Source organism: Phaethon aethereus (genome assembly GCF_964289735.1).
Source record: "Phaethon aethereus genome assembly, chromosome: 25".
Taxonomy (NCBI): Eukaryota; Metazoa; Chordata; class Aves; order Phaethontiformes; family Phaethontidae; genus Phaethon; species Phaethon aethereus.
Window position 1 is genome coordinate 2,223,278 of NC_138601.1, and position 25,966 is coordinate 2,249,243.

Below are 25,966 nucleotides of genomic sequence, written 5' to 3' on the forward strand. Positions count from 1 at the left end.
GTTCAGTAATTGCAAGCACAGAGCTCCTGCCTTTAGGCAAGTGTCCGAGCAGTTCTTTTTTGTTTATGGTGTATGAAGAAATCCTTGAGCGTATGCCAGACAGGCCTTGTTTCCATACATCCTGTTACTGTGTTTACTTGCTGGAAAAATCCATTTTCTGCTGGGGTTTGTTGCATTGCTGTCCCAGCACTTCAATAATAAAAGCAGACTGGAGATGGAATAGGTGTTACCTGTCATAAAGTGGATTTCTTCCCGAGCCTCAAAGGTTACTTTCAGTGCTTTCAGAGGTGAAGAAAGCTTTAGCTTACCACGGGTGCTTAAAAAAAGTAGCTCAGCTGACATCAGAAAATACTGCAGAGACTGTGAGGTTATAGACTTGCAGTCTTGTGGTTTTTAAATTATCTTGTAACTTTTTTGATCTTTTTAAAGGTTAAATTGTTGGTTACTTTCTTATATTAGAGAGGTCAGGCTTAATCCTCGGCTTGCCTGCTTAGTCAGGGATACTTTTGCACGGCTTTTGAAATCATCGGTAAAGGAAGCGCACGCATGAGCACGGCAGTCGAATGTGTCGGCGCAGCGACAGCAGGGCTAAGGTGAGACGAGCAGACCTGCGGCCGCCAGCAGAGACGCGCGCACAGAGCCATGGGTGAGGGCTCAGCGGGCACGGGGGAGCTGCTACTCATCCACGGCTCGGCTGTGCCTGAGTCTCTGAGGTCGTTAATACTTTTTCTGCTCTTCATTCTTAAGGATCTGTGTTAGACAGAAAATACATAGCTAAATTTAGTGAAAATGCAGCATATCCTTTAGGAAAATGATGGTTTTGGAGGAGCAAATAGGAGCACCTCTTCTCCAACAAATGGATAAAATCATTTCAGCGTTGCTGTTGAGGACAAAACCACAACTTTGTAGGATCTTTAAAAATGTGTGTAAGCCTGGCAATTTCAGTACATCGCCATGTTTAAACTCAAAAGCGAACAACCCCTTTCAAATCCATGCTTGGATGTAATATCTTTTTGAGTGAACCATTTGTCTTCCTTTTTGTATGGACAAGAAATGTCCATACAAGCCTGAAGTGAATAAGGGAGAGGAGACAAACAACCCTGAACTTTGAAAGCTAACAAGACAAAGATTTGACATTTCAAGATTTACCATTTCACTTTCCAACCACTGCACTTCTTTAGGTAATCTATTATGCTTTAAATTTGAACATCGGATTTGCAGACTAAGCAACAGTGAAAACTGTTGTAGAGCCTGTAAGCAACTCCGTGCTTTGACTGCAAGAACACAGTCTTCACCCTGAAAACAGCATTAGCCTTCTTTTTACTCTTCACATAAAACAATTTATATCCTAAGCTGTCTTTTTAAAATGAAGGTATTTCTTTGTCAAAACTACAAGCTATAGTATTCTGCCTCTTACCCAAAAAGTAACAGCAGTCTCAGGACCAGCTTTCAGTGCTATGGGGTGGGAAAAGTTTTTGCTGATGCTACATTCTTCCCTTTTCTTTAAAAAATAACTAAATAAATAAAGTAATTTTTTTTTTCCTTTTTAGCCTTATCCTTCTTTAACTTCTCCATGTCATACCAAATGTTATTTGCACAAGTGTGGTACATGGGGTTACCACATCCCGGCTGTCTTGGTGCTCAGAGCATTTGAAAGGGAGTGACTTTCACTGGAGGGAGGTTTGTCAAATTTCTTATGCTAAGCCTGGTTTGTTGTGGAATTGCAAATTGCTGTTACTGCTTGTTTCTCAGCTGAAATTTAGCTCACGCAAAGCTTTAGCATAGGACTGAAGAGTGAGTTACAGAAATGAAAATGGAATTATCAGGCGATTTCTTTGCTTCCCTTAAATAATACTCTTTAACAAAGCATCAGTCCACAGTATAAGGTTGCTTAACTTCATTTGTGGTATATTTTCATGATTCAGCTTATTTGAGGATTCTTGAGCAAAAAATGTGCTGTTACTGCTGGACTCTTACTCAGGCAGAAAGGCATTACCAGTGACAAGAGCACACTTAGGTGAGTTCAGGTGAAAGTTTTACTTCTGGAGCAGCATCAGACTTCTGTTGTGGCTTTCAGTAGGGTGCCAAATCATCACACCACGTGTGAAGCAGTTCTTAACTGTCAACAGCAATGTTAGGCGTCTGCTCTTCAAAATTTTCAGATAATTGCAGCCTAATACACTTCTTTCTTTGAAAATAAGAGACATTAAAAGGGCAGTTAAAAATTGCAATTAAAAATTGCATTATTAGGCAATTTGAACAGACACAAGTTAAGCCTGGAGTTCATGTATTTAAACATGTTTATGTATAGAACAGATCTTACGACCTGTAAGATATTTGCTAACTATTAAACTCTTGGAGACAGACTTTTTTTAGCTGGTGATTGACATTGTTCTAGTGAAGTCAAGGAAGTAATACCAGCTCTTGCCAGCCAGGGAACTGCTCTTGAAGTATTGATAACTGCTGGTAAAGTTTTCTTTGGTTTTGGGTGCGTGGGGTCTCAATTTCAACAGCTTGAGATGAATAATAATGGGTGAAGCTGTTTGGACCAAAGCTTTTATAGCTCTTTTTATAGAAGGTCTGTGAAGACACTTTGAAGCCTTGCTGATGGGAGGTGCATCATGAGCTTGCTCTCTCGCGGTAGGTGTAGGTTAGAAGCAGACCGGTTGTGCCTACGAAAAAAATACATCTTTCCTGAGCATTGTGGTGCTCTTCGTTTTTCAAAAGAAATTGTCATGTTTTTTGCTTTGGGAAACCAAATGCGTATTTCATGAATACCACCAGATTTTGTCTTATCACCGAGGAAACAACAGTTTCTCTTTCTTTTTCTTTTTCTTCTTTTTTCTGTTTGAAGAGTAAAGCTTTTCTTCCCATGTTCTCCCTTGTCACTTGTGGCACCAAGCTGCCTTGAGAGGACCATCCTTCCAAAGCCCAGTGCCCTGGGATGTCTGCAGGCCCCTGGCAGAGACCTGAAAAGCTCATTTGGAGGTTTTTCTGCTATAGACTAGACTTGAATTTTTCCCCATAAGCTAGTCAGGAAGCTAAATTAAGACTTGATTCACATTTGGATCAACAAAGATATAAATAAAAAATGCCCAGAAGGTGCAGAGAACACAATGCTAGGAAGGACTGTTCTCCGGGAGGGTATAAGCTGTATCTGAGAACATAAGGCCTGTCTCTACTCCTACAAAATCAAAGAATAGTAGCATTTATCATGGTGCTGGCATTTGGCTGAATCTCTTCTGTGCATGCTTCCCAATGTGGCACTTTCCTTCTAAAAACACAGCATGTTGTGTTTACATAAATATGCCATAGATGCATGAGATACCTGAAGCAAAGTGATGGCATGGAAAGAGCCGAAAAGGACATGAGTTCCAGGGCAGCAAGAATTTGTTTCTCACATAAGATAAGCTGCTGGACTTCCCCTTCAGTACGTCTCCTTAGATGTTCAGCTGAATTTACTGTTCAGCGTGAATGCTAAAAACAGTGGGTAACCGCAAGAAAGAAGTGGAATTTAAAACATGCTTGTAGAACTGCAATATATTGCCTTGTAAAAGCTGGGCATGCTTCCCGTCGTGCTTTCTGGGCAGCAGCTGCAGGACGTTCTGCAACGGGGTGGCTCTGGCTGCACAGCTCCGTGAGGTCTTTGTCGTCCCGGGGTCCATGCTGGAGCTGGGCATGGACAACAGGGAGCACGTTGTGATGGGGAGTGGGAGCGACGAGCAGGATCATGGCAGGGCACAGGTGGTGCTGTCAGACTCTTTTAAAAAAAATTAAATCAAAAAGACGTGTTTGGGAACCATGGCCTCCACATCATCAGATCTGAGGTCTGTGCGGGGCACATCACAGCCTAAGGGACTGGAGAAGCCTTTGCTTAAACTCCCAAGACATGGAGCATGCTGTGCTATAAGCTGCACAGCCAAATTACAGTTTGAGGAGCCTGTGCTACTCTGCTCAAACAACTCGAAGTGTAGCACCAGGCGCTCCTAACCTATTTTCTCTGGGCCATTCAGTGTTTTGTAGCCTTTTGGTTTTTTCCTCCCATTCATCTGCTTCCTAAAATAACCCCAGTTATTCAGCGATTTTCCAGGCCCTCAATCATTTTCTTTACCTTCTCCGAACCATTAGAGTCTCCTTCGCGTTCACCATCCCGGTGCTGCACACGCTATCCCAAATGCGACCGTGGCACCCAGGACGTTGTTCCCCGTGCTAGTCATTACCGCATGCTAACACCTTGCTTGTTTTCAGCTTGTTTTTGCATGGTTGTGCCAAGATCTATCCAGAGCTGTCTAAAATCATCTTCAGTTACTTTTTCTGGGTTGGTGCTGTTAATTTAAAGCTGTAATATAGCTCTCCAATTTGCATTTGTTCCCTATATCTGCTCTGAACTTCGCCACCGTGCCGCCTGTGGACTTAGAATATTTAACTTCTCATGACTTCACCTAGGAGAATCCCATTTATGTCCATCCGCCTCATCACGTCTCACCTTCTCAGTTGATTAATAAATATCTCTGTGACTGATACACCGATGACTCCAGTTTTGTCTCAGTGAAAAATACTTTCTACTTTGTGTCCTTTCTCACTTGCTTTTGACAGAACTTTGCATCTTGCGGCTATTTAGTAGCCAGCCTTTTGGGGCATCTGAAAGTCTAGATGGCATCAGATGCGCTTTGGTGTAGTGTTTCCTGGACAAGTGAATTGTAACGTTAGTGAGACGTGGTTTCCTCTGCGAAAACCCCGCTTGCTGGAGCCTAACCTGACCAGCAGCCTGGAGGAATATTTGTGATGAGTTGCGGTGGGACGGGGGAGTTGAAATGATCTGCGTTTAGAAAGGAGATAGGAATGCAGGCGTGATACCGGGGTATACAACACTTCTCTGGAGAGAATATAATTTTGTTTCCTGCCCTTACATGATCCTCCTGCTCCTGTTTTTGTAAACAATCACACCGATTCCATGAGGTGTGGAATAGCGGTTTGTTAGCTTCAGTCTTCCTGGATCTTCCCCAGATCAGATGTTACTGTGAAGGTACAACATTTAGTATCTTGTAGCCTTTGAATGAGTACATTTTTAATAAATAGTTGCATATTTTTACAAAAATTTTCCAGAGGTGCTTGTGTGGCATTTGACAGCAGTTTTGGTGATTTAATTTATCAGTTACTGGAGGGCTGCTGTTGCTGGAGACCTGATTAGTGGCAAAAAATAAACGTGAATTCAGAACTTCAGAATACCTAAAATTAAGGAAAATTAAATAATTATATGACCACTGTATATGGCTTGCTGCTGGGCCATGTCTGTCGCTTCACATCTTTAGCTGGTGCTTAAATAGTCTGTTCTTCCCTTGCTCTTCCTACATAGAAACTGGATATACGAACTGCAACAGAATACTGGGAGGTGAGGCTGTGCACTTGGGTGTTTTCAACTGCACTTTGCTGAGGGGTTCACATATTGCCGTCCTCCAACAGTTAATTTTTACCCTGTCAGAACTGTTAGGTATAACTGGTGTTTAAAAAAAAAATCAGGGTTGATCCACACAAATATATAAATACACTACAAGACGGAACTTATTTTCCCCATATGTTGAGTGCCTGGTTATGCAAACAATTTCCCAGGTGGGTAGTATTTTGAGTTCAGATTAAAGTGAACCAACTTCTTGAGCATGCCTAAGATTATTCCGTGAGGGTTGGGACATATATATACAGATCGTCTCTGCTGCTGTTGACTGCCGGTGAGATTACAGGTGATAATATAGTGGCTTGCCTCAGCAGGCCACTAATGGTTTTTCATTGAATTATAGCTTGTATCTCTAATTGGTCTTAAATTTACAACCGTAGAGCCCAGTGGCAACTTTAAGATATTAAGATATTAATGTTTCCCAATGGCAACACTAAGCCGTGTTTGCTGAACTACTAGAAACCGTCAGAATATTTCAGATACTGTGAAGTCCATTTTCTTGGTAGCGTATGGGCTGATGAAATCACGGAACGATTTAGGTGGGAAGGGACCTCTGGAGGTCTGTGGTCCAACCTCCTGCTCTGAGCAGGGCTGAATTCAGTTAGATGAGGTTGCTCAGGCTCTCAGTCAGCTGAGGTTTGAAGATCGCCGAGGATGAAGGTTACACAGCCTCTCTGAGCCCTGTCCCAGGGCTGCCACCCTCCTGGAGAGATTTTTTTCCCTTATGTCCAGTTGGACTTTTTGCTGCTGCATCTTCTGCCCGTTGCCTCTTGACCTTTTGCTGTGCTTCTCTGAGAAGTCTAGCTTCATCTCCTCTGTACCCTACCTTTGTCAGAGGGTATGGTCATTTGAAGATTAAAACACTTCTGCCTGCTTTTGGAAACCAGCATTAAAGTTGTTTGAAGTGCACTATGATTGTCTTAGTTTTAAGTACCTTACAGGAGTGGAGTGGGAGTTGGGAGACTGGAGTCCAGATTCAAAACAACCTAAGAATGGTACAAACATTTAACAAAAACCAAACCAACTAAAAATCTCCCTCAGTGGTCAGGTAACCTTAGAGGCACACAGATGCCTCTGGGTGCTTTCTTGTTTGGTCTAGAAGTTTGCCAGGTGCCGTAGCTCTGCTCTCTGTGTTCCCAGAATAGCCCTAGACAGCACAGCTGGGCGGCGAGCTCCCGTTTGAAGAATTTCTTTTGAGGAGCTTGAGCTCACCAGTGGTCCTTTGACATCCTTGCCCTGAATACCATGTCCTTAACAGAATGCACAGTCAAGTTCAGATGAGTTGACCAACATCCACCTCTATAGAAAAATCTGCTACTCGCCGTACGGGCCTGGCACAGCTGAACTGCTCTGACAGCTTGCTGCTGCTGAACAGAGCCCTCCTGTTTTCTTCCTCTGTTTATCGTTACCCAGAGCCTCGTCCTCTTTCCCTTGCAATGGCTCTGATGTTCGTTGTGCCCTTCCCTCGCCGAGCTCACAAAAAGGGGACATTTTTGTCAAGTTAGTGAATTGCTGGGGACAATGAGCACCAGAGCTAGCTCAGGGGACGGGGTTAGGGCTGCCTGGAAGGGCAGCAGGCCGTTGTTCTCAACGGCAGCGAGTCTTCAGATGAGACTGGTTGTGCTCTCGCTCTACCTCCCTTGCTTAGGAGGGGAGAGGGCTGTGTTCAGCCCCCCTTGCAGCCTGAGGGCACTCCAGCTTGAGTCTTCTGCTTGCCAAGAAGTAACCTTGCTTTCCTCCCACCAGCCGCATGCCGAGGTCCCTGAGTACAGGTTTGGCTCTCCTGGGCTCCTTCTGTCCTGTTCAGTCTCTTCTTCCTCCTTGCGGAATGGCACAACTTCAGCAAAAGCGGTGGAGCGCGCCCGTACTGGTGAAGGCACCCGCTAGCGGGCAGGGGAAGGAATGTGTCCACGTTTTCCACTTCTCGAGCAGGTCGCTTAGCTACGTTGAAGGCACAGACGTTTTAAAAGAGGGAAATGGGACCTGCTCAAATTTAAGATGGTCCAAAGCATCTGCTTTCAAATGCCTCAGATCTGGGCTGTCACGGACCCTGTTCGGCCCTGCGGGGCAGGTATTCTGCATCATGCTTTCAGGATGAAAAAGGTGAATATATAATGTAGGAACAACAGCCATCTGCCTGGGCTTCGTGCCTGCGGGTGGACAGGGCTGCAGGCTGGATGTTGCTGGGGGAAAGCATCGGTCCTGTATTTGACTGAGGCCGTGGACTTTCCCAGCTCGCCCCAGCCCTGCTGGGTAACTCTGGGAATGTTGCTTCTCCAAGACTCTGCATTTCTCTGTAAAATAGGGTTAAACGGTCCATCTTCCCTTTTCACTGTTTCAAGATCTGTGGAGAAAACCCGTTTTGAGAGCCCTGTGAGCTCTGCGTATTTACTGCTGCAAAGTTTTATTCTGCATGTTCTCACAGGGATTAGCGGGACTGAAAATTTGCTGCTTTACAGGTCAATCGCTTTAATAAGGTGGAGGACAGAGCAATCTTCATTACTGATCGACACCTTTATAAGATGGACCCTATGAAGCAGTACAAGGTGATGAAGACCATCCCCCTCTATAATGTAAGTACAAGGAGTGGGGAATCTTATCTCGGGCTTTCTTAGTCATGGGCAGTGCATCTACCATTTAGCTCCATTTTCATATCCGTAACATGGAAAAAGACCTCAGCTTAAAATTTTTAATACATTTAATGTCTTTAATACAGTTATAGTACAGTTGTCTACAACACGGATGCGTCATGTTAGCTTGTAATTTCAGTGCCTAAAATAAAAGCTAAAAACCAAACTGCTCATCGTACTTTCTTCTGCTCATTCTTCTATTTTGTTTTTTATTTGCTGTGCGCTGCAAGATCTTGGCCCCATAAGGGGGCTAGCATTTCACAGCGGCTTATGACAGAATTTCCGTGTCTCTGGGGGTTTGTTTGATCCTTTGTGTCGTGTTTGGATTTTTTTTTTTTAACACTTGTTCATGTTTAATGTAAATCTTATCAAAGCTAAATTCAGAATTATAGTGAGGTATCTGGCCTTCGGGGTAGCAGAGTTTAGCTGCCAGTGACAAAGCACCAGATTATCACTGGTGGGAAGGGAGATGGGGGAAAACCTCTTTTTAGCTGTTCAGCATCTTGGAGCGTGGATTCAACTGCTTGTTTGTTTTCCTCAGCCTGAGGTAACGCTACTACGGTTATCTTAAACCTACAGAACCTGGCTGGGTTGCTTGGAAATGTCGTACACAAATTTGTTGGGACGTTTGCATTTGGAGAAATAATAAATCTGGCGGCCCCGTATTGCTAAAAGAGCAGAGATGGGATTAGGGTAACGGTGAAATCTAATCTGCAAATGTGGAGTGAATGATTAGCTCAGACTGCATCCTTAATGTTGGTTTTACAAGTCCTCCTCTAACCTCCTTGCTGGTCATCCATCCCAGCTGCGCGCCGGCCGCGCACCGCAGTGCGCGTGCGGAGCAGCGTGCTCGGCTGCCGCCTTTGTTTGCCCTAACCAGAGTATTCGCAAAGCCGCGTCTGCACGGCAGCGTCTCTTGTTTTGAAAAGACGCTACTGCCAGGGAGTTAGCAGCTGCGGGTCATTTTCCTCAGTTGATGTTCTGTTCTACTGACATTATCTCTTAATTGTGCAAAATGAAATTGTCAGCAGATTACGCTGCTAAATGGCTGACTTGTGCTTGTGCAAACCAACTTGTTCAAATACCCAGAGACTCCAAGCAGAGGGTTTTTCCTAGACTGGGGATTTGTTGTGAAATACCAAGGTGAACTCAGGTGGACAAGGTGGAATTTTGTCCATCACAATTTCTCACTGTTAGTTTTCCGCACTCGTGCTTTATACAAAATGGCCAGGCCACTGCAATTCACTTACTACATTAGTAATTACAGGTAGGTCTGTATTTATCACAGCTTTAGGAAAACGTCTGCTTTACCTGTGTGTCTGATGGGTTTAAAGGTGGAACTTGAACATTCATGTAACAGCACGAGACCAGGTCAGTGTGTTGGTAGCCTGAATGTTTTCCTCCGCAATCCTTAATGCCTTAAAAATTAAAGGAGGCAAGCAAGTCAGATACAATTTGTGGGTTGCCTGTAGAATGTCTGTTACTTAGAAATGTTAGTAATTATTGTTTTTTCAGAAAACACGGGTGTCTAAAATGGAGTATCTATTCCTACAGAGTGCTGCAGCGCAGGCTGCACGTTGGCTGTCCGCTTTGCATTTCCTCTGGCAGCAAAGCAGTTAATGGTCTGTGCATGGAGGTCTCTTGCTCCTAGAATACTTAAATTTCCATAGATAAAAATCAGCTTTCTTTGTAGATCTGCAATTACTCCCTTTAGCAACCTACCACAAGGCTTCTTGACTGAACAGTTTCCTTGAGCTGAGCAACTGTGAAGTGGTCCTGGAGTACTTTGCACAGGAGGGATGGATCCAAAAGAGCCTTCACTGACTCGTGCAGGTGTCAGAACGATGTTCCAGAGTGGAAATTTGATGAAAGCTATCTTTGGAAGACGCTGTAGTGATAAATTTCTGCTCTTAGCCGCAGCCTCTCCTTCTACCTGCCTCTCCTGCACTGTGGTCCTGGGGAGGAGCAGCCAGTCTGCACGTGCGCCGCAGGATTGCGCCGTGGGCGTGCTGACTGATCCTGTCGATGTACTGCTGACCCCCTCTGCGTCGCGGGAATCGGGGAGAGGTTTTGGAAATGTATTTGGTTCATACACAGTGCATGAAACATTTGGGGGTTTTTTTGCCAAGATTTCTAAAATTGAACTCTGGCAAATGGTTAATGCTATAATGCAGTTGTTTTTTTCCTTTTTGTAGTTACGTTTTATATTTTGTTACTTAATGATTCGAATACGCGTTGTTCTTTCACCTCTCGAGCTGCCCTGCACGCACTCCCTTGTTTTCCTGCATGCCTGATCCCTTCTCGTGTGGAAACCCCTTTGTAGCGGCCGGGGAGGTGGTGTAAGTAGGCAATTAGTGGTACAGAGATCCCTTTCGGGGAAAGAACAACTGTCTGAACTGCTAGGAAGGTTGTTGAGAAGCAAATGGATAAGAGTTACACCACTCGCGATGTGTGTCGGTGCATCAGGTATGTCTTGCCAGGAAGGCGCGTGTTCGCCGGGGAAGACGGATTGCCCTTCTGAAATGTGAAGGCGAACCCAGCTGAAATTCCTCGGGCTGTGAGCTGTGCCGCTCGCTGTCAGCACGGCAGCATCCTTAGGGATGGCGTTTCCATGGAAATCTGACTGGAGACGGTCAGCTGATGTCTGTTACGACCATAAACTTCTTTTCGGCTGAAGAAATCGCACCACTGTTGCCCATCGCCTTTAAGTCGGTTTGCATGGACGTGGTTTAAGTACAGCCGGTAACGCGTGCCCGCTCCGGCCCAGGCTCTGCGTTCCGCCATTTTGTGCAAATGGGGACGGAGCAGTAACCCTCCCTTCAGCCCTGGCAATTTCGCTGTGTCGAGGTGCTCATTTGGGGGAATGAATATTATATCATATATAATGATCTTTTTGTTCTTACCTGGAGAGAAAATAAACGGATAATGGCAGAAAGGAATTAAAAGGCGAACGAGCAGCGGAAAGGATCCTGCAACTACCTTTCCCCGTACAGTGGTGAATACGATAAAGGATGTTCTGTGGATGCTGAGAGTTTTTTCCTGCTCTTCAAAGCAGAGCTGATATTAGTGTTTGTAAATGCTGAGATAAGCACCTCCTCTAGAATTATTTCTTTTGTGTTATTTTTATTTGCTCAGATAGTCTTAAGGGGAGGGGTGAAGTAGGAAAATTTTGAAGGGCTCTTGGACTTCTAACATGTTTCTCTTGAATAATTACTGTTTAAATAGGCTTTTCAAATCCAGAGATTTCAACTTGTTCATCTTTCACACTCAGTGCATATTTAAAACCTCGATGGCAGTAGTCCCTGTGGTGCTGCTGTGCTCACAGGATCTTATTTAAGCATGCAAATTAATTTTAAGGGACACTGTAAACCCCTGCAGCTGTTAATGTCTGTGCATGGAGTGTAGCTTGTTTTTGAAGTATTTCATAAGCTCAAAATAGCGTGAACGGTAGAGAATAAACTCCACCTGTGTTCGATATATGCAACTGGTAGCAGGAGGTCTCCGCTCAGTGTTTAAAATATCCACAGTTACAGTAATTCAGATAGATGGCTGGGCTGCGGTAATAAGCCAACAAAACGTGAGTGATTCAAAACTCGTGTAGCGTTGCATCCAGAAAATAGGACCTACACCGCGCTGCTGTGCGTGGCGGTGGCGTGCTCTCCTGGGACGATGCCGCTGGCCGGTGTGTGTTAGACATCCAGAGCTGGAACAGGTTTCTCGGAAATAATGTGTTGTGGCTGCTAAACCAAACATACAGCTCCAGACTGTTTCTGGGTAGGATTCATGCTTCTGAAAGGAGTGAGTAGTCTCCGGCTCAATTTGTGCTAGTAGCCTTTCCCACACAGGCAGTAGCGTTGTATAGAAGGCTTTTTTTTTTTTTTCTTTAAGAAGGGAATAATGAGATTTTAATTTCCACAAAATGGTATATTGGTGCCTCTCACTTTCAGGAGAATGTGGCTTCTCTGCAAATCTCAGGATGACTCAAAGGACTTGTGTAGTCCTTCGGTGGACAGGGAAGGTCTGCTCTATTCTCTCTCTCTGTACTCCTCATTCTTTCATGTGTCTCTTTTTCTTTTTTTCCTTTTATTTTTTTAGCACTGGTTTGTTCAATGTACTTGCCTCTTGATGTTCCTTTTGCCATCCTTATATTTTGTTTGCCCAGCACAGATATGGTTTTTTTGCTTTTTCTAATATTCATCTGAATAGCCTGTGTACCCAGATTGCCACTCCTAAAAGTTTCCAGCTTTGTGAGATCATGAGGACAAAGCTTTTAACCTGCCATGCCGCAGTTACTTAACAGACACCAAAGAAAAAAGTAAACCCCAAACCAAAACCCCACACCTTTTTATTTTGTCAGAACAGCAAGACCTTAATCCGTGCCTAAATACTGTAATCATCATGACTTTCTGGGGTTCGCAGCTTAAATTCTTCATCAAGATGTTTAGGCTTTCAGTAAACTTAATTCTTACATTATCTGCATGTCATTTTGTTCCCAGCACTGAGTATGTGAATTTGAAGATGGTTGTTGGCCAGACTCATGATTATTGTTGGTTTGCTTTGAAAAGATTAAAAAAACAAACAAACAACAAAAAAAGTAGGCTTGTGGCTCTGCCAGTGAGCGATGTGGTGTCACCCAGCGTGAGATTTTGGGGAGAGCAAGCTTTGGCTGTTACAAATCCACCCGGTGTGCTCTTCGGTGCGTGGCCCGTGGTGCTGGATAGGCAGAAGGGCACTACAGTAACGGGGGAGAGTGTTGCTTCTGGCAAGACTTGCTCAGAGTGAACCCAGTCTAGATGGTAAAATTTCCTGACGTCTTTGAGGCTGACTTCCAAAAAACCCCTGTTGCTTCACCTTGACTTTTTCAGCTTGTGGGAGGAGTACTGGGGACCTGCACGCTGCCATTGCCCTGAGCTCCCTGGTCAAGGTAGAAGCTGAGAGCGAGCGCAGCACCCGGGAGAGGAAAGAACTCTCCTGGCACGTAGCAAAGATATATCGATGTGTATGACATTGTTCTTGCTTTCTCTTCGCAGTTGGTAGGATTGAGTGTCTCCAATGGAAAGGACCAGCTCGTGGTCTTCCACACGAAAGACAACAAGGATCTCATTGTCTGTCTCTTCAATAAAGAGCCCTCTAACGACAGCAGGATTGGAGAGCTGGTGGGAGTCCTGGCAAGCCACTTCAAGAGGTCAGTCTTGGGGATGGATTTTGTTGAAAACTCAGTCTAGCGTACCAAATCAGAAACTTGCCCTGAAGTCATTTTGATGCCTGTCTTGAGCTTTATCTGTGTTACTTCACTGTGTTACTAGGATACAGGAACATCTTTTTCCTTGCATTTTTGGGACACGCTTTTCAGCTACAACACTTTGCTTGCCCCTTCTGCCTTCCCTGTATGTTTATTAGACATGGGTGTTTGGGGACAAATGTCACTGAAGATGCATTTTGAGTGTGTCACAACGTCTCCTTAATGTTTCTCACAGTCAAACTCTTAACATGTAGAATTAAGTTATAGCTATTCCTTTCTCAAATTGCTCTCCATGTCCCCCGTATGAGTAGATGATTCATTGCTTGAGCTGTAAAATGTCATCTCTGTTTCCTGAAAATTGTCTCTCTTGTAAATCAATGTGCAAAAGCTGTTTCATTGGTGACTGAACACTTAGGTGGTTATCTTGCGTTGAGCTTCCTGTAGCTACAGCTGCCCTAGCAATAACCGCCTTTATATCACAGAGCAAGTTCGGGACTATCCAGACAAGCATCACAGCAGTGACTGCATTGCAAGCAATCACATAAAAGTAACTCTGTAGAGAAATGGTGTATGGAGTGAACAGACCTTCAGAGTTGTTCCCTTACTCCTCCAGAACAGATTCTCATGAGGATTGATGTTGATCAGCATCACATGCGGCGTTGGCTTTTGCAGTTCACAATATCATGTTCCGTTTATGACCCGTGAAAAGGAGTCTTTATAGGTAAATACTCTTCCAGAGCTACCAGTGGCAGGACAATGAGAGTGAATTTAAGTTACATTAGGTCCCGGGGTAATTTTTTTTCATGAACTCAAGAAAAGCATGCCAGTTTAGCCACTGCTCACCACTGCTGGAGGTAGGGGCTAAGTTCATTTGAAATGAATTCTGAGCGTCGGCATAACTTGTTTTGAGAAATTCAGTGCTGAAAAGCTACAAAAACCATTCTGGTTTTGCTTTTACCTAAATATAGTTTCATTTCAAAGGTAGCTACTCTCGAAGGCTCAGGAGATATGGGTATCGTAAAGCAACACACTTCATTTCGGGAATCCTGTGAAGTAGCTGGAGTTCTTTTATGTCTGGCATGTTTTGAACACAGGTGACACCTTCAGATAGCTGATGCTCCTCAGCGCCTTACCGCGTCTCTAACGTTGGGAAGAGCTGTGAAACTGTTGATTACACTCCAGATGCTGTATGTTCAGTGTTCAGACTGCCCTGGTTTGCCGTTCCTTTTGCTCGGACGTTACTACGAAGTTCCCGGCCTTGTCGTTACGTATCCAGTATAGCGCAGTATGAGGCACATGTTCTTCATTTTAAGAAAGTATGTTGTGTGGCCGTCAGTCTAAAATACTATGCCTTTCATGTAAGGGTATAAACTATTGCTTTTCAACTTCTTATACTGATTTTAACACTGACATTTTTATCTTTAAAAATAATTAGTTTTTATCTAATCCCTGTAGAAGAATGGCAATTATATGATGTTAAATCTTCACTTAAAACAATATTAGCATTTTTTTACTGCTTCAAATGACAAATCTCAGCACAGCTGCTTAAATGGGAGAGCTGGTCTAAAAGCCCGTTTTTCTCCAACATCTTGCTGGTTTACCATTAATGTACAGGAACAGCTCATGTTTAAATTTCTATATATCCAAATGTCATGCTTTCCCTCTTCAAAGCAATATCTGTAAATCAAAATAAAAGGAAATATGCTTGTTTTCAGCCACTTCCCATTTTCTAAGAGTAAAAAGTTCTGTCAGTGAATGGGATTAGCTGACCCCTTGCTTGAGAGGCACTTTGGGAATTCCTCGTTAAACGGGATTAGCTGAAAGTCACCGTGTGCCTCATGGCAAGTGTCAGGTTTCTCGGTCCTGCCTGTCAGAAGGCGGTGGCTGTGAAAAGAAAGCGGATCCAGCAGTAAAATCTGGAGCCTGCAAGTTCAGTCACTGTGTGACCCTGTAATGGGACTTCAGAGCTCTGCTCCGCCTGGGACGTGGGGAGCAGCTTCCTTGGGTTACCGGGGGTCTCACTTAAGGTCCTCTCTGAACAAAGTAATTTCCAGCCATCTCAATACCAGTCCTAAAGCCCCTGGTGGGAGGTTTCAGCAAGGGTAAGGCTGCACAGCTGCCCTTGGTTATGTGCAGCGTAGTTAGATAATGATACTTAAATACTTGTGTAATAAAATCATGTAAAATTCTGTGCCATTCTGCATTAGTGAAGGAGAGATGAGGAGGAGGCTGGTGGTGACATCTATGCTGAGGATGCCTAAACCTTCTAATTCAGAAGCTTTGTTTCATTTTTTATTACATTTCCAAACTCTTTGAACTGAGAACTTCAATGCTGACAGATCATGTGTTGGGAATTTTTGGAAATTTTCAGCAAAAAATAGTTGAGGCATAAAGTTTAGAGGTGATGTCTTTAGATGCTGTATTCTGGCAGCTGCTTTTGGAGAAGTTACACTGTCTCTTTTCTTGGGCATAAAGGCTTCAACTTTGGGAACGTATTGCCTGAGCTCACATCTTTTCCTTTTGCCCATGAAAATCTACCTGAAGCTGCATCGCTTTAAAATTATTCCTAGTAGGATTTTTCTTACTTTCAGGTTGTGATCACAAATTAGTATTTATATAGCATAAAACTAACATGATGCTTCTATGAGCTGTAAAATTTTGGAGTAGCAACTCTGGTGGTGAAGATAGTGAATTGAGTATAGTCGAGTTAACGGGTGTTTGAGTCCTACTTCTAATATGTCAGCTAGATTATATTTTTAACACTGCACTTATTTAGGGAACTGAATTCCCAACAGAAATGATGGGGAAGCTGGCTGAGATGCTGATGTAGTGGCCACAGTAAGTTCATGCCTGCCTGCAGAACAGTGTGTAGACGTGTCCATGAACTTGAGTTCACCTTGGTGTTCTCCTTGCCGTTGTCGGAGCCCTTGTGCGTGCCAGGTGAGAAGAGCTATGATTAAGCAGAATGCATAAAATAGCTGGAAAAAATCCTCTAGCAGCTCAGTGTGTTGGGTAGTCCCTTGTAGGAGCACGCATATAAAGTTTGGATCATGGGACTCTTCTTACGCTGCTTGGCAGGAAGAAAAGACGCTCTGAAGTGACGAGGGCAGCGCATTGCTCTTGTCATTAGTTTGCCAAAGCTCTTGCTTACAGTGCAGGGGACACAGCTCTCTAAAGCTGTGGATGTGGCCACAGTGTCCCGTCAAGCGCTGGAGCCCATGTTCAGGTGAAAGGGAGCTGAGGGGCTCTTGGAGGAGTGAGGGTGGGCATAAAAGGGGAGGTTTATCAGCCAGGAAAGGACTTAATCCTTTCCATCTTTTACACCCACATTGCTTCATGGTCCTTAAGCCTCTAGATGTCTCAACTGTTCAGTCCAATGTATCGAGGACCCTTTCTGGGTGTACCTCAGAGCTGTGCTTCACCAGAGAAGACCTGACTGTAGCCAGTTTTACTCTCATCCTCTCGTGGCTCTCGCACCGTGCGTGTCACCTCCTGTGTCCGGTCCTCCCTGCAGCGTGGAAGTGTCATGATCTAAATACTGTGGGTTGTAACGGCAGCTCAGATGTCACCACCGGAGATGACTGAGACCCATCCTGTGTTTCCAAGCACTGTCTTCTGCTCTGCAGCACACCCTAACTAAAGAATTTACTTTTTTTTTGTCTGTGTTAAAACAGACACGGTATTTTTTGTCTGACCCACACAGTCCAGATCAGTGTGTATCAGTTGCCTGCTCTCTTCGATGCTTTTGGTTCCTCTAATCCCCGTACTGTCTGCAACCACAGTCACTGGTTTTCTTCCAGGATTGCTGAAGGGAAGGGGGAGTTACAGAACAGTAAAAAGCGATCCCTGCAGAACTCCAGCAGAAAATCACTTGCCTAAGGATAATTTTGTATTTTCTGTTGCGCTTTGAGACCTGTCGGCCAGTTTTAATCATTATTGTGCAGTGGATTAATTTTCTTTAGTTCTGGGTCCTTAAACTGGCATGCCTTAGAGCCAGTTACATTGGCACGGCTACACCACTGACCAAGCAATAATTCATAAAAATGGATCCCAGCCTAATACGATGGGCTTGTAGGTTCCATTAAAGCCTGTTGGCCTGTTCTTGGTCCACACAGGCTCTCTTTGGCCTGGCACAAAGGTGTCTTTAGGAAGACGACGTTCCTTGGCTTTCCCTTTTACATACCTTAAGGATTGTGATTTTGCTTCATCTGTGCATTTCACTACATTAGCTGAGATCGTAGCAATTTATTTGATTGTGGAAGCGGCGAGGTTTGGTTATCGGACTTGGTGTCATGCGCGCATGTAATCGTGTATGTAACACAGGAGTGTGAGTGTATGTGTGTAATTTATACATGCATATGTTAAAAATTGGGGAAATACATGTATCTATGTGCATATATGTAAAATTGGAGAAAATACATGTGTATACATATATATGCATATATGTAAAAAGGGGGAGTGGAATCTGTGCCATCAGCCTTTCAAAACCAACTGAAATAGAAACACGTCTGGCGTAAGGCGCGCAGTTTGCCCAGGCTTCTGTATTAAGCAAGATTAGCATGGGGAAGCGCATCCTTACCAAATGCACCTTTCTCTGCCTGCCGTCAGCAGCGCGGTGGCTCGCAGGGGATATATTTGGGATTAAAGCTTTATTATGCTAAATGCTATAAACAAACAGCTCCTGGTCCAGAGAGTTCCCGGTCTAAGCAGACCAGGGAGCCTGGAAGGGGAGCAGCGGCGTTGCGTCGCCCTGGGGGAGCACAGGCTGCTCACCCCTTGCTCCGGACAGAGGAGAGACCAAAGCTGAGCCGAAGTTGGGGCTCTGGCGTGCCCAGCCTAGGGCAGACCGCTCACCTTAGCTCTGCTCTAAGGCATTCAGCAAAGCCTTGCTTTGGAAAGAAAAATGCTCCTCTGTCTGCTTTCCTGGTGTTCAAAGTTTCGGCCATAAATACTGGTTCCACTAAAATTAAAACTTAAAAACTGCTTAAAACTTTGCATGAGTGCAGTATGCCCCTAATCCCCCTGAACGACATAAATCAAGTGCCGGAATAAAACCTAAGCAAACTGCAAGCAATTTGGGGAGATTAAATATATTTGGTACAAACAGAAGAACTCACAAATGTTTTTTCTGGTTTTTTGCTCTTTGCAACAGTTCATGTTGTGGCAAACAAAGCTTCCTGCAAACACGTTTAAGTGAAAGATTTTTAAATTCGCCATTATCTAAATGGTGGTGGTTAAGGTTAAGCGCCGAGAGTGCTGCCTACTGGGTGATTTTTGTTCATAGTATGAATGCTGAGACGTTTGTCAGATAGATGGAAAGAAACACGCTGTAAATACGCATTTTCAATCCCTCGTGCAAGGGTGAGGACAAGCACTTTACATATTTTTGATGCTGTTTGTAAAAAAAGACAAAAGAGATTCAATATGATTTTATTTTTCTTGTTTAGGAGAAAGTCCTCAGCTCAATTATGGGCGTGGTCACTAATCATTAAGTAAGAGAGCCCAGTTTCATTAAAATCAATTCAATATTTTTTATTTGAATTTTTTCCACTGCTATGAAGAAACAGACCTTCCAGCTCAGGCCCAGGTACCATGCAAGAGGTTAAAAATACTTCAACTGGTGAGAAAGATGCTTTTTCATAACAAAACTTTGCTGATTTTAATCAGTTTAAAATTGTTCCTTTCTTTTAAAGCTGTTTACCTTTCTCGTGTACAAACCTTGATTAACTGCTGAGACTAATAGATTTACGCGTGAATTAAAACAGAAGCATCTTCTCTGTAGTCAGGGGTACCTGGAGGAGACGATGGGGGTTCATACTTTCGGTTTTTTGGGACAAAGAAAGAAAGAGGAGCCCAAACTGGTATTTGAAAACACAACCATGGTGGTGTGCTGCTCACAAATCGACCTGACTCCAAGGAAATAACCATTTCATAAGGCAGAAAGCCTCCACACAAAGGAAGGGCGTTAAATCGCTGGTATCAAATTAATCTGTCACTTCAGCTTTGTGAACCCTATGAAAATAATCCGTTAACTGACAACGGTGTCGGCGGCGCCGGCAGCCGGGCCGGTGAGGAGTACTCTTTAACTGGAAGTTTCCATCGATGCTGGTGACTTCTTCTAGGCTTGACGAGATCAAAAGGAGTTGAGCGCCGCTTCGGAAAAGCGGGCTGGAAACAAACTGCTTCTAAATTGCTGTTTAATACGATTTGTCCTTTGTCACCGCTGCCAACTAACCCGTGTTTAGTTCTGATTCAGCCGTGCCGCTGGCTGACACCATTGTTAGCGGCGGCTGGGGCCTGACAAAGGACCAGACTTTATTCATAGCAGACTCTTCCCTGACATTTCTTTCAGTGCTTGAGCTTTGTTTTTATACAGGATTTCTATTCATAATGATTTTTTAGTAAAATTCTGCTGTGTTTTGCGGGGGAGCCCTAACCCACAGTCAGCTGTCGGCTTTTAAGCACCAAGTACTCGACCCTGCGGAAGCGTAGCGACAAAAGGAAAAATAGCTACCTTATACAAAATAAATCTTTTAAAAATACATAAACTGGAAAAATAGCTTCCTTATACAAAATAAATTTTTTAAAAATGCATAAACTGGAAAATTTGGTTTAATTCTTTTAGCTTGTCTTAGTGACTTAAAAAAACTTTCTAGGATTTAGCTAAGATTTACCTTTGGCTAATTTATGACCTTTACAGTCATCTCTGGTAATTCCTGTGTAGGTTTGTCAACCTTGCAGTTGTAGCTTGGATTAAGAAATGACAGTTTTCCTTTGGAAAAGATTGTACGTAGATAAAGATTTGTTGCTTTCGGTGACTCCAGGGCACGAACAGGAGGAGTGCTGGTGCCCCAATGAAGCGCACTCTCTTTTTTAATTCTTTTATATTTTGGAAAACGTTTCTTCAGCTGTTGATGCGACTCAATTTTTTCTGAACGCTCGTCCTGCTGGAAGGGCACTCACCACGGATCTCCGAAGAGGATGGTTTCCTTTCTTAAAACTCAGCATCCCAGTGATGCTGCTGCTGCGGCAGAGTTTGTTCCTGTCTCTGAAACGGGGCCTGAAGTCCCTGGCCAGGGCAACCTTTCCCATCTCACATTCCAGTGGAAAAGCAGCTTTTTGTTACACTTCTCAGTATGTTCCAATATGGAAGAAAACCTTTGTCTCCTGCAGCCCTGGCTTTGTAATACTGAAAATAAAATGAGCTCTAGAGAGGAGCTTGGGCTTTCAAGAGGCTGAGTTTAATTTTTGCAGCAGAACTGTGAATCCTTTATTTGAGTACTTGCCCTCTACGTCGAAAAGTCAATTCTTTTGTCTGGTAACTTGAATAGTAGCAAGTTAGTGCATTTTATGGCGTAAACCAAGAGTTTTATCGGTCAGTTTTCTTTCCCTAGCCTGGCTATGTTCCTACTCCCATCATCAGCACGAATTCTGTCTGAAATCCACTGGGAAGAGGACTCTGCTGTGGCTGAAACACGATCAAGTTCCTTTATACCAGCGTCTCCACGTACCGCTGATGCTTTCCGCTCTGTGCGCAGCACCTAGATGCTAAAGCTCCACGCAAACATTCAGGGTCCTCCTGGGATGGAGATCTTGGTAGAAGTGAGAAGTTATTGGAGCTTGATGTGCTTTGAAGGAGGCTGACTTTTCAGGTGGTGAAGTTGCTTGGGGATTTTCTGAAATTGTTTTGCATTGGGGAAGTCTTACTCAGGGCACTTTAAAAATAACGTATTACTTTGAAAATCTAGAACCAGGTTTTCACACTGTCTCTACTTCCTATGAAAATAGCTCTCCAGTGACCCAAAGGTCCTCTCCAGCCCACCACAGTGTGATGTATTACTAACAAATGATGTTCTGTCCTGTTAGCCTTCTGCAAAGTGTTATTTGAGTTGCCCAGTTCATTCCCAGTCTCCAGCTAGTGGATCTACTGGGCTGAAACAGGTGAAATCCTTTCTCTTCTTGGACAGTCTATAGCATCAGCGTGAAACTGGAAGGATCATTTGTGGTTGGGGGGAAAAATAGCATTTAGACTGTCAGAAGATGTGATACGTGTTTTGCAGTGCCGTAGAATAGAAAATTCAAGCCCATCCTCCTCCTCTGTAGGTGTTATAGAAGTCATCATACTTGTAAGTACAAACATTTTAATATCTTAGAGCACTTAACATTTTCTGTGTCCTTTTACGAGGCTCTGTCCAGCTCCCGCCTGTCCTTGAGAAATTTATGATGAGAATATAAAAACAATTGAAGAAGTCATACCTGAGTAGTCACTGTGGCACAGCGACGCGAAGTTTCTGCATTCCTCAGCTACCGCGCCAGCCTTCCCAATCAGGTTTCCCTGCGTACTGTGCATATTCCCCAGAGAAGGAATTGTTGTGGGAATAGGTGAACGGGAATGTTTCATCTTACAAAAATGTTTATGGGCTATCTGCTATATTCAGTGTATTCGTCCTCACGCCTCTCTGACCATATCGTTATTTTCAGTCTTGAACTACGGCTCTTGGCACTCGTTCAAGACTGCGGAAGTTTGACGCGAACCATCGCCTCGCCCACTGTTAACAAACTGACATACGCAGAAAGCGTCTTCTAAAGAGCCTTCGGTGGTACAAACCGTAGCACAAAAATCCTGAGCCGCATCTTGCGACCGAGCGCGGCGCTGCAGGAGCAGTCTGACGTGGCAGAGTTACGCTGCCAGCTGTACGTATGTGGTTGCACAAGTCAAGGTTGTAGATACTGATGATCTTGCTGTTGGTTTAATTCTCAACCAAAGCATTGGCTACCTGCTGTTCCAAGAGCCTTTCCTCTCCAGTAAGCAGATGGCCCCACGTTGGCTGGCCTTCCCAGGGCGTAGTTTCACCAGCAAGTCAGTATTATCAAGCTGTCAAAGGACCCATCTGCCCCGAGCAGCTGTCCTGGCATCCGCCGGGCTGTGTGCTGGGAACCTCCCTGTGTCGCAAATCTCAGGCATATAAAACTTTTACATTTTTTGTTTTATTTGAGGAGGGGGCTGTAATTCATGCCATCTGCCTCATGTGCTTAAGGGAAGGGATATTACGTTGGAAAACAAGCTACTAGGGAGAAGGAAGCTTTACGCTCCCCTTGTAGTCTGTGGTCTGCCATAACTACACCAGCATGTTTTACTTAACTTTTTTTTTTTTTAAAAGTGCAGGTTGGGACTCAGAACGGATGCAGATATATTTTTAGGGTCAACACAGCTTCAGACTTGGGCAAAGTCTGATGTGCTTAGTGCCTGCTCTTCCTCTGACTGTCAGATCTTGGCCAAAACCTGCAACCTGTTTCGTTCCCTGTAGCGTGGGATGCTGCTGCCGACGGCGCTGGTCAGGGTTGTCAGCACCCAAGACTTACTAGTTACAAACCTTCGGAGATTAAAAATGTCTCGTAGCCGATACTTAAATATTAGCGTAAGTTGATGCGTTCCCCATTTGTTTATAGTGAGTCACTCAGGGGGTGGTTCTCCTACCTTGAGTCTCATTATTTCCGAGTAAAGGTGCTTAGTGGCTGCCTGTTCGTCGTCTCTGTGGACCAGATCCAGACCCAAGCTTCTGAACGGCTTTGCCTTTTCACCACACACATTTAATTTTGCAAAGAGATGCTAAATATATAAAAAAAGTGTTTTTGTGAAGATGAGGACAACGATTTTTAAGGCTTTAGTATTTTTAGAGAGATAAGAATTTAATAAAATAAATAGGCTCACTAGATTTCTCATGTTTGAAACAATGGGGAAAAAATATGCATTTTTCTCTTGAAGTCTTCGGGTATTTGATAAGACTCATCAGAAATACTTCTGCTACTTTTTACATTCTTCTGTAAAACAAAGTATCCTAAAAGTACCCATTAACAAAACTTCACTTCTGGTTTTCTACTTTATAGCATCTTCAGCAGAGCCAAAAATTTGTCTTTTAAGCTTGCTTTCCTTCCATTTATCTCTTGCCCAGTTCATTTCATCTTGTGAACTCACTATTTGAAATGTTCTCAGAAAGGCACATGATGTTTCCGAGGCTGCTCTTTCAAAAGTCATTGGTGACTTTGGTGCATAACTAAAACTTTATGCTTAGAGAGTAGGATTTGTTTTGGGTTTTTTTCTGGAAAGTGTGGAGCATCTATCTGATAAAATCTGGATGTGATAAAGACCATTATCTTGTGCTTGACATTTTTGGAAATGTGTAAGGAGCTTGCTTTTTAAATAGAGACTGCATGTTTGGTAAAAATACCGGCTTCCAACAATTCCTTCTGAAGCCAAGGTCAAATAAATTAGTATTTAAATATGGCTGTACTAACCTGACTTAGGAAAAAACAACAAACAAAAAACCACCACCAAAAAAACCCCTTTATTTCTTTGACAGTCTTTATAGCTTTTATTTTGTCTTTTTACAATGGATGCGGAACTTAATGTCTGAGCTCAAGTTTTAAAGCTCCTGCTAAAAAGCAGGCTGGAAAAAGAAAAGCCAGGCTGCAGAATCAAGATCACAGTATAAAACTGAAGTATATCTACTTAATATATTGAGCCTGGTGTATTGCTCTCCTTATAAATTCTCCTTTGCCGGCTCGTAATCCTGCTGCTGTGTTTCTTACCCTAATACCTGAGTGAAATAAGTGCTCGCATGTTTTGTCCACAGCTCTCCTCTTTCCCCTTTTGTGTGCCAAATTCCTAAATAAAGCTGTGATTATTTTTTCTATGTAATATGAAAAAGTTACGATCATTTTTGTGGTTAGTTTTAATGTGTTGGCTTCATTTCAGTCCTTCAGGTCCCTAAATCAGTTTTCATTTGCTGTTGCCTTAAACATTGCTTTTTTTCTCCTTTTTCAAATCAGATAGGTTGAGAGTGATCCGAGGCAAATTCCCCTGTAAATCTGCTTTGTTCATAAAGTCAAGCTGAAACCATTTGCTCCTGCCTGTAGCTTGGTGGTTCCATGTGATTTATTATCCAAATAGGATGTTTTAACGGTAAATTAAGTGCGCGGGGGGGGGGGAAAGAGGAGAGTGCTGGGGTGGATTCCCCAGTTTCCATGTCTTACCCAGCACTTGCGCTGGAGCCTCCAGTAGAGCAAACCCTGCTGATGTGTCCGGCCTCGCGCGTGGAAGGCCGGGTGGCCGGTCCTGCCCCGCTCCTCTGCGACCCGTCTCCTCTTGCCTCTACCCGCAGCGCGGCTCCAAGGGCTCTCGTGCCCTGCGACCCGCTCTGCCAGAGGGAACTCGTGTTGGGGATGGCTGTCACCCGCTGTCGGGGCGCGGGTTGAGACTGCCCGGCGAGAATGGGGGATCTCCAGCACATCAGCTGTGTCCAGTGGTAGTGGCATCCGCCCCGTGGTGGGATCGCACCCCAAATGTCTCCCTCAGTAATAGAGTTTCGGTAATACAGCGCTGCTAAGGACAGGCTCCGAGCAAAGCACCTTCCAGTATTATCTCTTAGAAAGTAGAACTTCTTCCTTTTTGAGATGCTATTTTTGACACCCTGCAGAGAGCAGTGTGAGATTTAGGACTGCTTCAAGGGTTTCTGCTTCAGCAGTGGGCATTACCACAGCTTTCCGCTGCTCCCAATCAACTTCCCGTAGAGTCACGCATGTGCTGTGTATAAATGCGTACGGTTTGCTTTGCACCTCCAGCGTACACGACATCCCGAGGAGTTCCTGTGTCTGGGATAAATCTGCTTAGTGGAGCCAGCTGGAGTTCAGGCATCTCTTCCCCCCCGAGATGTGATGGCTGGATCATGCCTTTGTGTATCACAGACTCCAAAGGATAACGCTGATGTGAACTGTGTTGTTCCTGACTTCTGCGCCACGCTGTGCTATGAGCTGTGTTATCGCTTCAAGACGCTTAAAAAAAAAAAATATAAAATTCCACATTAGAAAATGTCACCTTAAAGAATCTGGCTTCAAAAAGTGCTGCTGGTACCAGGCTAATGGAGCAGGTCATATTTGGGGCTGTAAAGCCTGGAAATGATCAAAGTGACATGCTGGTTTGCCTTAAAACCCAGGGGTTTTGAGGCAGAACATCAAGTACTGATGTGTGTGGGGAGAGATGGCAGACAACTCGCAGCACAACTGCTGCTTTTCTTTGGAGGGACTAAATGAGCTCGAACCCAAACAGTGATATTTGAACTGTTGCAAGGAGGATCCGCCATAACAATCCTTTTATTTAACGCTTCAGTCAGTGGCTCCAACGCTTATCTTGCCACCCAGCTCGAGCCTAATCGCACTGTAGCTGCCTCTCCAGCAGCTCCACGGTGCCCTACGGGCACGCTAGAGCAACCTGTCTTTTCTTGGGAGTTCACGTGGGAGTGCCGGCAATTATAGATGCCTTCGGCATCTCTGCGGTGTTCAGCCAACAGCTATTGCTGGGAGAAAAACAATGAACCATTTACTTCAAGCAACGCTCACCAGTTTGATGAGTAGTTGGCAAAAGGCACTTCATGTGATGGGTTTGCTACCCACGTAGGCAAGGGGAGAAGCTGACCGGGTGATGAGGAGCTTATGCTCTTTCATTACAGCTCGTTTCCTTCAAGGTTTTCATTTAGCTGCAGCGCTGCGAGGTGAATGCAATCCAGAGGATACAAAACCGGATTGGGAAAAACCCAAATAGCGCCTGCTGCTTCCACCTTCAGATCACATCCAGCGTTGCGCTCT

The 25,966-nt window shown here is 44.1% G+C and overlaps 1 protein-coding gene across 1 annotated transcript in view; it reads left to right on the top strand.

The window, feature by feature from the left end:
- The window catches only part of MYO1D (myosin ID), a gene marked incomplete at its 5' end in the record, with an annotated part of 162,143 nt that overhangs the window by 90,718 nt on the left and 45,459 nt on the right, over positions 1-25,966 (top strand). The window contains 2 exons of the mRNA XM_082010667.1: positions 7,912-8,025; positions 13,113-13,267. Coding sequence (XP_081866793.1) covers positions 7,912-8,025; positions 13,113-13,267 — 269 coding nt within the window. The remainder of the gene's footprint in view (positions 1-7,911; positions 8,026-13,112; positions 13,268-25,966) is intronic.